At 44.1% G+C, this 14,766-nt stretch overlaps 1 protein-coding gene across 1 annotated transcript in view; it reads left to right on the top strand.

Moving 5' to 3' along the window:
* LOC147702167 (polycystin-1-like) overlaps positions 1-14,766 on the top strand; it is a 599,895-nt gene that overhangs the window by 272,885 nt on the left and 312,244 nt on the right. The window contains exons 15-16 of the mRNA XM_086930810.1: positions 2,633-2,769; positions 8,004-11,665. Of these exons, the coding sequence (XP_086786936.1) occupies positions 2,633-2,769; positions 8,004-11,665 (3,799 nt within the window). The remainder of the gene's footprint in view (positions 1-2,632; positions 2,770-8,003; positions 11,666-14,766) is intronic.

The following is a 14,766-nucleotide window of genomic DNA, read 5'->3' as shown; positions in this document are numbered from 1 at the left end:
AACACATGCACGCACTCATTTACCATCCAATCAGAACACTCTGCTCTCTAACATGCTCACGCTTTGGTCGCGCCTTTTATCAAGCTTGCATAACATCTGGTTCTTCTTATTAGAGTAACTTTTAATGCAACTGACAGAGCAGCTCCTTAAAATTCACCATAAGTATTTTCAAGTGTGCTACACATCTATTATCCGTGCACAATGCATACTCTCTGTCGACAATCTTAGAATCGACTGAGTAAAGCAAGGAGTATTTCACTTGTAGATTAGTGTAATAGACAATTTAACTTTTTCGAACATAGTCTGCTGATTCTTCTATAAAAGGGGATGTATCTGGCAACCTATGGACCAATAACCACCTTCCATTTCCCAAGTACGATTGTAGAGAGGGGAGGCAGTAGAAGACCTGTTTCAAGACTATATGGAATCAAATAAAATTATCCCAGTCCGCTGTCTGCTTTAGACATTTTGGGTCACAAAATCCATAAAAGCTGAGAACATAGAAGATCTTCTAACAAGATTGTGGTGGTTTTCCCAGAAAAAAGGGTTGTTGCCCTAAACACAGCTTTACAGTGGTTTCTGCCTTCATGTCAAACTTTAGCCAAAGGAGCTGAGGTAGCCTCTCTATACCTGCAATTCCAAACTGTATGTAGGCGATATTCTTATCCTCATCCAGATGAGTAACAGCAAGGAAAAATCCTAGATTTCTTTAGTCATATCCACTGTTGTATGAAGTATTACATCCTTAATAGACATATTATAGGTAGAAGGGGCTTTCTCTACCCCTGCAAAGAGGTAAAACATCTGGGAGGTTGATTAAATCAGAGTGTCAGGGCTCAGTCATCAGAAAATGTATCCATTTCCAACTGTTGATGTTAAGAAGGACCCGTCACATCTTCTCGTGATAAAATGGCAGAGCTGTCATGCTCTCATGGCTGGGTTACTAGTATGTAGTATATATGGGAGTACCAATTAAATAATCTAAAAACGCCGGAGGATCCAAAATCATGCAGAAAAACGGTGCCTTACCCAAGCCTGTAGGCAGGGTGCATCATATTTCAAGGGCAGAACATGAGTAATTTTACTGTGGGAAGACTTGTTCACCCAGTTGACGAGCGCAGAGTTACCCGCTGACCCCTCAGCTTTGCTAACTCCTGAATGGATACTACAAGGTATTAAACAACTCGTTACATTAAACCCGACTTGGTTCTCCAGTCAAAATGAATGTAGCAAGTGACAGTGTGCAACTTTGATAAAGTTGCCACTTGTTGCCTTCAATCTGCTGTTGCACATTGAGCTTGAATCTGAGACAGCTTTCCACCCTCTTGGGGAGTCGTGCTAATGACTCCTAGGAAAGGAGACAATAGGGTCCTGCACTGGAGAGAAGTGTTACCTCCCTCCTGGAGGACGCCACATGGATGTTAGCCCAAAAGGTGAGCTTCAAGGCGGAATCCACCTTTGAAGAGCAAATGGAGAACACTTGGGAGAGGGGCAGCCCCATTGTTTGAGCAGAATTGCTGGCACCTGGGAAGGAGAGGGGAAACCTGTTGGCAAACTGTGTTTCAGGGTCATGGTACCGCCTTTGGTAGCCACATGTCTAGGTTGGGCTAGGGAGCGCTGGACGCCAAGAGAGGGGTTCTGCCATCTTGCGTGTGGGCAGAATGGTTTATCCTGGGATAGATAGGTGACACACTTCCCAGGAAGTGGCCTTCAGGAAGCAGGGAACCTGGTAGCACATTAACTACAAACCACATTTTACCATGAGACCATTTTATGGGCATAAATAGGGTTCCCCCGGTTCCCATGTCTCAGATCTCGTCTGGACTGGAAGAAGGATTGCCCTGCTGCTCCATGAAACCCGCAAGTGAGGCTGCACCTGCATGGACCGCACATACAGATCCTGGTGGCTAGCAAAGGAGAGGGATCGTGCCCATTGTATCCTACTCAAGGAGAAGTTGTCTCCAAGGCCGAGCAAAAGCCAAGAGACTTCATGGGTCAGTTAGCTGACCTCCTGTTCATAAAACAGGGACAAATCAGCTGAGAAGTCTGCTAGGGCAAGTTGGTAGCCCAGAATCTTCAAGCCACCGCTGAGCAGCCCCAGACACCAGGACCTGATGCCCAAAGTTGCACCCAAGTTCACTGATCCCAGTAGAGTTGTCAGAGCGCAGCTTGGTCTCCTAGAAGCTGAGTTATCAGCCAGGGGAGGATTTGGCTGTTACTGCGATACTGAACAACTGGTAGCTCAGTAGCGACTGGACTTCTGACCAGAAGGGTTGATAAATGAAATCTAAGGACCCTAAAGGGATTGGTGAGCACATAACACGGTGAGGTTGCACAACCACACCATATAATACACCTCATTTCCTCACAGCAACCAAATAAGATTTCATACTCTATCAAGGTATACATAGCAGATAACTCTTTTTTACGTTCTATAACAATTAATCAGTAGTACTAGTACATCCATAGTCTTAAGAAGGATAGTCTTGGCTGCCAACACCAATGCTTCAAAGTGCCTTATAAAATATCTAGCTAGGGATTCTGGTATTCATAGGAAGCCCCTGTTGACTTTGAAGGTACCTTGTTTTCCTGTGCTTTCTTTTACCTACTAAATAAATATTTTTGGTTGTAGGTGGGATTTTGGAGATGATAGTCCAGTGCTGGAGGATCCTTGGTGTCCCCCGTATGACCCCATACATCTGGAGCTGGATTCAAAAGAGGCGATAGTCAGCATACTAAGCCGAGTGAACCATACCTACAGGCAGCCAGGTAAGCAAGGCACATAAAGCTGAGGTCCACATTGTTGAGACGAAAATAAGTGACAAATGAGTGGTGTGATCCACACGTACAGGCAGAGGATAAGTGGCATAGCAAGCAGATCCCTGCATATATATTTATGTGGGTGTATTTGGTGAAAATCTAGCTACAAAGCGACACATCATTGAGCACAAAGTGTGAAGAAAGGAAGAGGGTGTTGAAGAAAGAGTAGAGAAAGAAAAAGAGAGGGGGATTTTGTAAGGCTTGGATCGTCAAGGTTTTAGCAGTGGTGGATTTGCTTCTTTAATGAATCACCAACAAAACACTCGACAATAAGCCAAGAAACCCTCCCTGATTGAAACATACTGGATGTAATATCTTCGAAGTTATATGCCCTGTGGCATATAAATTTAAATTAAATTACACACATAAAAATCATGCATGTACCCAGAAAAGGCGACCGCTGACAAAAATCACAGTTAAATGTGTCTATAAAAAGCCACCTCTTCCCCAGCAAAGTCTACTTTGCGTGGAGTAGTGACACTGCACACTTGCAACTTCTTCCCATTGGTGAAAATGAATAAAATCCTCTATGGAAGGACAGTTCACGCAAGTGGATTCAACAAATCAAAAAAGTTTTCTACCCTGGAAGGTTATGGTAACAGTCTACAGCTATACGCCTGCACATGTGTGTTACTGTTTTTCCCACACTTGATTTCAAAAGAATATCACACTGAATGGTGACAAACTGGCAAATTGGCATCGAATTTTGAAACCTCTGAAGATCACTCTCCACCACCCATTTACTCCTCTCCTTTGTGCATCATCTTACCGCCTTCCCATCAGGAGGGGTGACAGAACCTGTAATGTCCCATCCTCCCACACTGGAACAATCCCTCTACTGTACCTAATGTCACTGGCATTAGACCCATTTGTTTTAAAGTCCTTATCAGCTCACTTATACTTTATCAGAATATTGTAATTTCCCTCTCACTGTTTATTGTTCTAGACCTCTGGGTCTATATATACGCAAAATGCCAAAAATATATTGAAGAGGTGGAGGCACTTATAGCACAGGATCCGGACACAAAATCAAAAGATGATTTGCGAGAAAGTATAAAGAAATGGCTGCTCGCATATGAGGACAAAATAAGAAGGCGCAAACAAACAAAATTCCATAGAGACGCCCGGGATTATGAACAAGAACGCATCCTGACATTCGGGCTCAAATTTGATGCACCCTGCAGGGCACTAAGAAGCACTGCTAATAAGATTGCGTCACATCAAGACATAGCAGCGACATCGAAATCGGATATTACAACAGACACTGAACAATCAGGCGATGAGAGAGCAACGACCCGAGAACAGCAGCCCACACAGTCCCATTTTCGCAAGGAGTTTCAGCTTATGCGACAAACATGGCAGAGAGGATCCAGATGCAAACTGCCGGAAAAAAGACAAGAAAGAAGCGAAGAGGGGACATCTGTCAATCTAACACCACATAAATTGACGAAACATGAAGAAACTGTTCTCAAAAAAGGACTGACATTCTGTCCATCGCACAATTTTGAATTTACTCAGACCAGGATTGACTTATTTCTCTTCACACGGAAACTAGAGCTTCACAAATTTCACAAAATTAAGACTATCTTGAGCCAAATTGACACCAGGGGACGCAATGGTGCATCAATGTACAACCTGGTTGGAGAAGATCTACAAGTATTACAAACACTTACAAGCCAACAGTTTCGAAACACGCAAGAACAAGAGACAAGTGCGACAGCATCTGCAGAGAGCTTTGGCATCATGCAGAAAAAAGCCAAGGCTCATTTCAAACCACGCTCAGTATTTACACCAAAATGCCATATGATGCCATTGACAAGTTTGAAGAAGCAGTCAAAAATGACTTATTAAAAATGAGAACAACCAATTCAACAAAATGTAAGCGTAATCAAGTAAACTTTACAAGAGAACAACAATTGGCGTTAGAAAAGATAAGAACTGACACAAATATAGTATGTAAGCCCTCAGATAAGGGAGGGAACATCGTACTTATGACAAGAGAATTCTACTGCAGCGAGGCCTTAAGACATCTGACGGACACCACATGCTACAGTAAAATCACTAAAGATGAATACACAAAAAGCATCACTGAATATCATGAGCTGTTAGATAAATGGTTCGCGCAAGGAATGATGGATGACAATAAATACACATTTTTGAGCTGCCAACAACCGATAACTCCAACATTTTTATCATATGCCTAAAATACACAAAAATTCATCAGCACCACCAGGCAGACCTATAATTTCATCCAAAGGCAGTCTGACAGAAGCAATGTCACATTACTTGGACTTTTTTATAATTGATTTTGGTAAAATGCTATCATCATACATTTGCGACACAACAGACTTTATACGGACAATTTCACACATTAATTGGGGAACTGATATGCTCATGATTGTTCTAGACATCACAGGTCTTTATACATGTATCTCTCATCAGGATGGCATAAATGCAGTGAAATATTTTCTTAAAGGTCGCTCTTTGAAATTTCTGCAACATAGCACCATGCTCATTGAATTTTTGCATTTCTGACTAACCAACAACAGTTTTCTTTTCCAAAGACAATATTGCAGACAAATCAAAGGTACGGCAATGGAGAGCTGCTTCGCCCCCAGTTATTCAAACTTGTTTGTAGGCTGGTTGGAGAAGCAGGTAGCCTGGGCCGACGAGAACAATCAGTGGGTCACATTGATTATTGGATGGTACCGATATATCGATGACCTTTTCATTTTCTGGAAGGGGAGAAAAACAGATGCCGAATAGTATATTGCACATTTAAACACCAACACAGGGAATTTAAATGTTAGTGGCTATATTAGCGACAAAGAGGTAGACTTTTTAGACCTGAAAGTCTTCATAAGTGAAGGAAAAATCTGTACTTCCTTATTTTGAAAAACAACAGCATGGAACTCCATTTTAGAAGCCAATAGCAGTCACCCCAAACCTCTTAAAAACAGTATCCTGTATGGGGAACTATTGCAACTTAAGAGAAACTGCTCAAGAAATGAAGATTTCTTAACAGCAGGACATGAGTCAATTGAAAGGTTTAAAATGAGAGGATATACAATTCAATTATTACAGAAGAATCTTGAAAAGGTCATTAAGATCCCAAGATCATGTCTTCTGAAAGATAAAGTGAAATCTACTGAAAGTGATATTAACACCTTTCGTTTCATAACCACCTATACTAGGGATTCAGAAAGATTACAACACATATTGACACGCAATTGGCACATCCTGAAATCTGATGTTGTCATTGGAAATGACATACCAGATTATCCAAAAACAACATACAAACGTAGTCATTCCCTAAAAGACCTTTTGGTTCAAAGCCACTATGAAACTCTACCACGAAATCCCAGGTTGGGGAACCTAACTGGGTTTTTCCCATGTAACAGGTGCAAAACCTGTAAAAATAGTACTAAAGTGACGACATACCTGGCACAAATAGAATCACCAAATTTCAAACATGTACTACGCCTTACTGTGTATACTGTTTAGTGTGCCCATGCAATTTACAATACATCGGCACCACAATACACCCCACAAAGCGCAGGATACTTGAACATGCAAGGGCAATTGAACACAATGACTCAACCTATCCAGTAGCGAGGCATTTTGCTATCTTCCACCTGAGTAATCGAAATCTGCTTAGATTTTTCTGTCTGGACCACGTCCCAGTTAAAGAATGTGGAGGAGACAGAGAACTTCATTTACGCAGACTGAAATCCAGATACATAATAGATCTACAAACCAAGACCCCATCAGGCTTAATTATGGAAGAAGAACTAGCAATTCATTTGGGCTAACTCCTTTACCTTAGCCACCTGTATATTAATTTTTTGCCTCATACTTCCCTGCCATCACTGTAGATCCGTACAAAAGAGTTTGTAATCAGCACCATAAAAATGTAAGATATCCAGGTTGATATGAACTTTCAGGTAATATAAGTTGACAAGTATGTATATTGATTGAGTTTAAGAATCAGTGATCTTTCTGTATCATGAACTGGTCTAACGAGATATGAATTGAAATCAGCCCATCCAGGGCGAGATAAATCCTGTTATTAATGAAATATCAAATTGTAAAGTTAATGTATTGAGAAATTCTTCATTAAAGCGGTACCTAACTATAACATCCATTTAACTTTTGTATTTGTGTGTATGTGGGTCTATGATTCATATGTGTCTTATTTGTTGACCCATATTTTCAAAGAGCTGTGGTGTGTTCTCTATATAGTTATGTCATCTTTTTCCCATAGTAAATGGGATATTTTAGGAAGCCTCTCTATATTATCTGGGTCATCTGTCTTTTGGAACTAATGGACATAGTATGACACCCAGTCAGCTATGTATTTGTCTTTAATGGTATATAATTTACATACATTGGGTTCTTGGCCCTACAACAATCACAAATACACACTGCTTAATTTTTAAAAACCCCAGTGCAGGAGCCCAAAAGTTTTTTTGAATTGCCTGCTACTACCAGTGTAGAAGCTAAATGCCACCATTGCCAAATACCAAGGTTGCCTAGTCTATTTTCAACCACAATCCTCTTTACCTGTCTCTTTCACTATGTTTTGAACATTCTTTTTGATTCTGACTTTCACTCTTTAGTGCTTACTTTTCCTCATTCTTTCTCCCTCTCCTGAGTTCCTCTTTCTTGCTCTGGCTCAAAATCTGATGATGAAAACAAGTCCCGGTTCCAAAAATTGAGTGCCGGTGCGCACCACCTGGAACCATGTTTATAAATTAAGCTCTGTATATGTATTAGTCTGAAGTAAGTATAGGAGTTGGAATGGTATTGCCAGTACTGCACACACGAGGGTGAACTATGATCATGCCTTCTTATCTGGAGTGTGGATCGTGGTTTTGTGCCATCTCACGGGATTAGGCACAAGAGAATGACTCCACAAGCAGAAACTGGAGCTTCATGTCTAATGAGTAAAGGTGTGATTTAAAAAATAACTATGCTGTCTAGTACTTTACAAATTACATGTTCCAACCCCTCAACCTATTCATTTTAATAAAATAGAGGCACATGGCACATTTTAAAAGCCGAATTGCCACAGGTGTTTGGTTGTAGCAAGACTTTAGAAGCCTCTCCTAGATGCTTTGCTTGAATAGACAGATTTGTGACTGTCAGACCTGACCTCATGTCCTTCTTTTTCATCTTCGCAGGTGACTACAACTTGACTGTCGAAGCATTCAACACGTATGACAGCCTCCAGCAGACTATCTCAGTCCGTGTTCTCTCCCCCTTGACTTCACTGCATCTTCTCACATCCCAGACAGCACCGTTAGTAAACCAGGCAATTCTCTTTGAGGCTCACCCTTACCCTTCGGGTTTTGGCCTTACGTTTTCTTGGGACTTTGGTGATGGGTCTCCTGAGAGGATGGCAGCTCCAGCGACAATTTGGCACAGCTTTGAGAAGAGCGGACAGTACAGAGTAAGGGTTTTGGCTGCTCACAGGTTGAGCCAAGCCAGCTCTGATATGTTAGTTGAGGTAGGCCGAAGCATAGTTGGGCTTCGGATAATATCCTCTGGACCTAGCGAGCTTGGAACTGCCACCACGATCAATGCCACAGTGGAATCCGGAACAGACGTCCAATATTCCTGGAACATGGGAGATGGAACAGTATATCAGAACTGGTCACTGAGCTATATCTCGCACACATTTTCTAGAGAAGGGAACTACAGTGTCACTGTGATAGCCAGTAACAGTGCTAGCTCCACAAGCAGCCACATCAACGTGGAAGTTTACCGGTTTCATATAACCTCCATCCTTACTCCTGACGTGGTAGCCAATGGCGAACAGGTCAGCTTCCATGCATTTGTGAAGGGGCCAGTGACCAGGACTTGCTTCTACTGGGACTTTGGGGATGACAGCTCTCTAGTGGTGATGGAGCAGGACCCTTCGGTTTACCACTGTTATACCAGAGCGGGGACATTCATGTTGAACCTGACTGTGTCTGGAATAGCGAGTGTTGATTCTTTCCAGTCAGTGGTCAATGTGGAAAGCAGGATCATCTCGCTGAATGTGACCTCATCTGTCCCGATAACAGCACTGGGTGACCCAGTCAGCTTCTCTGCCAGGGTGATCCCTGCACCAGACTCTTTGCACCGGTATTGGTACAATTGGGACTTTGGAACTGGAGAGCACCCTCTGGCTTCCAGCTATCCAGAGAGCGCCTTCATCTACACCGAGGAAGGAATATATCATGTTACAGTCACTGCAAGGAACAAATTAGGAGCTGCAAATGCATCTGTTCAGGTCAAAGTAGAGAGCCCAATTGGATCTATAACCATTCATCACAGTGGCAAAACTGGGCAGGCCCTGGCATTAAACTCTATTTACTGCTTCACAGCCATGGTCAGTTCTGGCATTGCCACCACCTTAACTTGGAACTTTGGGGACTTCTCGCCCAAGCAGCAGGGGAGCAGTATCTGTCATTCCTATAACCAAGCAGGTAACACCACTGTCTCTGTAACTGGAGAGAACCCTATTAGCTGCCAGAGCGCTACCCTGAACATCACCGTCTTAACTCCAGTTACCTCAGTCTCCATGCTGGCGGACCGCACTGTTGGGGAGGTTGGTCAGGTGGTTATCTTCCGAGCTTTGTTGTTGGCTGGGGACAGGGTCCGGTATCTGTGGGCTGTGTGTAGTTCGTGCATCTTTAAAGAGGGTTCATCGACTCTTGAGTATGCATTTCTGGTCCCTGGCATAGCCACAGTACAGGTACAGGTAGAAAATGCAGTGAGTGTGGATGAAGCCAAGGTCAGCATTGAGATCCAGGAGAAGATACAGGGTGTTCACATACACAGTAAAGATGTGGTAAGGAGGAGGTATGTAGCTGCTTCAGAGCAATTCACTCTCACAGTAGATGTAGAGCGTGGCAGCAACGTGACTTATCGGTGGGTTATTTCCAATGGTTCAAGTCATCTTTTTTCTGCCACAGATAAATCAGTCACATTCTCAAGTAATGCCACAGGAAGTCTGCTGGTGCAGGTCTGGGCTGTAAACAATCTGGGTCAGGTGGCAGAGAGCATTGTGCTTCAAGTGATGGATAGAATCCGTGGTGTGATGGTGAAGGCTCATACAAAAAGTGTAGCTGTGGGGACTTCCGTTACCTTTAGTATCTTAGTCTCCAGCGGCTCTGACATGCTCTACACTTGGTACCCAGGAGAAGGTCCAAAGCTGCTGCCTAGCAACCATTCCTCATTCTCCTATGTCTTCTTAACCCCGGGCGTAAAGGTCATTTCTGTGATTGTGTCCAACTTCCTAGGTTCAAGCAACGGGTCCACAGAGTTGAGGGTACATGTGCCAGTGTCTGGTGTGGAAATATTAGTCTTTGGCCACTTGCCTCCATTCTTTTTTAGGTCCAACACTACCATACATTTCCAAGGATCTGTGGTAGAAGGAACAGATGTGCTGTGGGAATGGCATTTACTGAGGAAGAAGGAAGTACAACTATTCCACCAACAGAATGCCTCCTGCTTCCTCAAGGAGCCAGGGGTGTACCAGCTTGTGTTGAGGGCCTGGAATGACATCAGCTTGGATATAATTGAGAAGACTATTCAGGTTCAGCAGGAGATTTCTGGACTCGAGCTGAGAGTGGACAAAATGTCCGCGTGTACTGGTGAGGTTCTCAACTTCAGCCTTCAAGTCCTGATGGGAACAAACGTGTCATTTGTCCTCAATGTCACCACCCTAGGGCTGGTATTGGATGTCCATGATGGCAACGTTCCCCTCACAATCTCAGAACCTGGCCATCACTTGGTGCTGGCAACGGCCTACAATGAGGTGAGTCATCAGTCGGCCTCAGCGCTGGTGTGGGTGCTGGAGAAAGTTAGGGGGTTACATCTGTTGGATTGTTGTCCCACTGCAATGGATGTCACCAAAGTCATTGAGTTCAGGGCAGCTGTGGTGGCTGGGGAGGAGCTAGGCTTCATTTGGACCTTTCATCTACCGGGGTATCCAGACTACACCACCGCAGGGCAGCAGGTTCGGTATACTCCAGCAGGTGAAGGGACCCTCACTCTCCGTGTGAATGCCAGAAACCCATCCTGTTCAGCAAATCTAACTGCAAACATCATCCTACTGTCCCCAGTCAAATCGGCCACTCTGTCCTGCAACGTAACCGTGGCTTTTGTCAACCAGACAGTAGCGTTTAAAGCTGCCGTTGTAGGTGGAAGCGACCTCAGCTTTCACTGGTTCTTTGGGGACTCACTGGAAGCACTCACCCGCTCGAGCCAGACCGTCATCCACAGGTACACACACAGAGGGCACTTCTCTGCTGAGGTGAACATCTACAATGCAATCAGCCAGGTGGTGGCACAAGTCAATGTCAAAGTGCAGGAGCTGGCGTGTGAATGGCCGCATGTACAGCTGGTTTCATCTCCAGGTACCATCTCCAGATCCCATGATAGCTACTTCGAGGCTGATGTGGATCTGAAGGGATGCACAGCCTACACCGCACAGTACCTCTGGGAGGTGTACCGCAGCCCAGACTGCCAGAGGCTGCGCACAGTGGACCAGGTGCCACTGGAAGATGTGGATGTAACTACCCCTCTGCTGGTGCTCCCCAGACGCTCTCTGGAGGCCGGCACCTACTGTTTGCATTTTTTGCTGTCTCTCAGGGGTACCCCGCTGTCCCGGTCTGCTTCCCTGAGTCTGAGGGTGCTGCAGAGTGAGCTGGTAGCAGTAATACGCGGGGGCTCTCACCGTAGCTGGTCTGCAGATACTGACCTGCTGATGGATGGAGGTGGATCCTATGATCCTGATGCAGATCTTGCTGACGAAGACGCCTCTCTGGACTATCAGTGGCACTGGGAGCCGAAGGTAAGATCAAGAAGTCGCTTCAGTAGTTACAGGGAGGTTGGGAGGAGGATCTGCCTGATAGAGGACAATGAAGGGAGGGGCTTTAGGAGATAAGAATACAGGGGTAGTATGAAGACAGCGGGGTTGTAGAGGCTACAGAGGGTTGGAAGGATCAGAAGATAAGAGGGGATGCAATGGATGCAGGGAGATAAATATAGTACACAGGATAGAATTCGAGTTAAGGGGCCAGTGAGGAAGTGGTTGTTGTTGTAAGCTTTGCTGTTTAGTTAATTAAAAACATTACAAATAGATAATATCTAGAAAGAATAAAACAAATATCAGATAAAATGCTTAAAACCTCTGTGTATTTAACATGTGCAAGTTATGATGATTGTAAACACGCGATCAAATATGGCATTATTTGATATATAGCAAAGTTATCATTAGGGCCACCTCAGTCAGGTAGGTCCTTAGCTTCGCTGCTTAAAATATATACATTAACATTTTTAACCAGAGCGTTCAGTGCAATCCAGGCCTACTGGCTTAATTAATTGCCTTCTCTGGTGCTCCAGGAAGGGACAGCAAGATACCAGATGTAACCATGATTCGTTTTGGAAGGAGCAAAGCCCGCAGGCCCTCTATTCACTGAAGCTGGCCCAGGAGAGGTTAAAATCTTTAAAGGCAGAGCTTGTGACCTCGTGTGAAAGATCTGCCTGTAGGTTTCTGCGTTTATAGCTCATGTAGGTATGGAACAGTGAAGGGAGGGTGCTGAGGAGAAGAGAAGGCACGCAGGGGGTGGAGAGGGCACAGTGGAAAAGGCAGCGAGGAGATGGCGAGAGTGCAGAGGCGATATATATGGTTCTTGGGGTACAGCATGGATGGAAAACACACAGATGACACAGATGGGATTTCAAGTTTGGACCTCAGCTTTGTGTCACAGATGTCACAGATGGGATTTCAAGTGTCCAGAAGGGCGGAGAGGGTACATGCAAGGTTCAGAAGCAATAGACATAGAGGAGATGGATATAGAGCATAGGGAGGCAGGTTACATAGAAGCACTGAGACGAGTGTATACATGGGTCACAAAGGGAACATGGGGCGTAATGGTGAAGTAGGAATTTAGAGGATACAGAGGGCATAACGATGGTGTAGAGGGACCGAGAAAGGCATAGGACGGAGAGAGTGCAAAGGGGGCAGGAAGTGAAAAAACAGAGCAAACAGAGATAAATAGCGGGTATATAAAAGAGATAGACAGCTGGTTGAGAGGCCAGAGAAGGTACTGATGTGGCAGTAGGACTGCAGGGAGACAAATGTGGACACAGAGTTAGGAGAGGGAGAGAGAATGGCAATCATGGATGAGATACAAACAGGAAGAGAGCTCAACTAGGAGAGAGAGAGAGAGAGAGAGAGAGAGAGAGAGAGAGAGAGAGAGAGAGAGACGAGGTAGAATGAAAAGAGGCAGAGGGTTGGCTGTAGAGAGATAGACAGCTGGGCGTGCTAAAGTGAAAGAGGAAGCTGAGGTAGATGCACAGAGTACTAAAACTTGATAGATATAATCCGAGAGCTTGGAGGTAGGAGAAACGGGCCAAGTGGGTGGATGAGAGTGAAAGAATACAAAAAAAGTAATGCCCTCCTTTTGAGGTGGATTAGAATGAATATTTGCCAAAAGATGGTGGCTGTCCTGGCAACCTACAGTTCTGATACTGCCCGACTCTTTTATAGTGTGGCCCTTTCAGTCCCTCTAACACTGGTTCCATCATCTGCGCTTATGTCCAGGATGCCCACTGAAACCTTGGCAGTCCTGGACAGACAATCTTATACAGGGAGACCCCAGTTATGTAAATCCTCGTCATGGACCACTCCCACCGCGGGGGCCATATGCAGGAATCAAGAAAGTGATAGAAAACCCATCATGCCATGATGGATCTCTACTTGTCCCCCCACTCCTCCTCAAATGCTTGCAGGGTCATTTTGGGGAGCGGGAAAAAGTCCAACTTTGTGGCACACAACCCTAAATTTGGTTATGTCGCTGGTGACAGTTTAGCAGGCGTCAACGTTTAAATCATGCCACAAGACCTGATTAACTATAGGGTGTTAACATACAATTCTCCAGTTTACAGGAGAACTGATACATTCTTGTGTTTATTTTAGTAATTAGAGTAATAACCAATTATAGCACAAACTAGTAATTAGCTTTTATTATTACCTTTTAATAATGTTGAAATAATGAAAGATTAAGAAAAAACATTCAGGTTCTACACATTTATGCCTTACGGTTTGCATACGGCTCCTTAAAACTAGTTCATAAATCATTGAGCTATATTACAAGGATCATAACTTATGACCTAAAGGTAGCACAGTCATCTCTGCCTCAAAAGCAGTAACTCACAGAGCTTTCTACATAGAATACAAATGTATGACCTGATTATTACAGTGCACGTAGTCCCTGTGCTAATTTATAGTCAACCTGTGACAATACTGCACACAGATTTTTCCAGCACGTCCATTAAAACCCAGAGCTACCTCACTGTTATTATACCCTCAAAATAGCTGGCTCCTTAAGGTACCCTGCAGCCAGTGCAATCACCTGTAAGATATTTTGTAATGCAGTCTATTTGTGACCAATCAAATAAGCCAGAACAGATTCAATAGTACAGTTGTCCTTGTTGCGAACTTCTTGGGGCAGACTTTGAAGAAAAACGAATTGTAAGTTGCCTGTCAGACACCGCACCTCAGTTATCCACTCTCTTTCTGCTGCTCCTTCTTTACCCCCAATGGATGGGATCCGAAGGTAATTGTTTTCACATTCCTGCACTTGTTAGAGAGCTGGCCAGAGTGATGGGAAGGTAAAGACAGAAGGATGAGAGCAAGATTAAGAGATTGCAATGAAATAGACGCCAGAGAGGTGCAGAAAAGGTGTGAAGAGAGAAGAAAGAAACACTGGAGTCAAGAAATGACAGAGAGCTTTGGAAAAGGAAGAAGGAATATGGAAACGGACAGAGCTATAGCTCCCAAAGAAGAGGGGTGGATTAAGTGCAGTGAGGTGAAGAGGCAATGAGAGTTGGAGCGTGACAGAGCTCAGGGGTAGGGTACTGGAGTGAGATAGATGGACAGAGAAATGT

This window comes from Lissotriton vulgaris, chromosome 7, assembly GCF_964263255.1.
Source record: "Lissotriton vulgaris chromosome 7, aLisVul1.2, whole genome shotgun sequence".
NCBI classification, from domain to species: domain Eukaryota; kingdom Metazoa; phylum Chordata; class Amphibia; order Caudata; family Salamandridae; genus Lissotriton; species Lissotriton vulgaris.
Note: the sequence above shows the minus strand (reverse complement) of the source record. Positions and strands in the feature narration are given on the sequence as shown.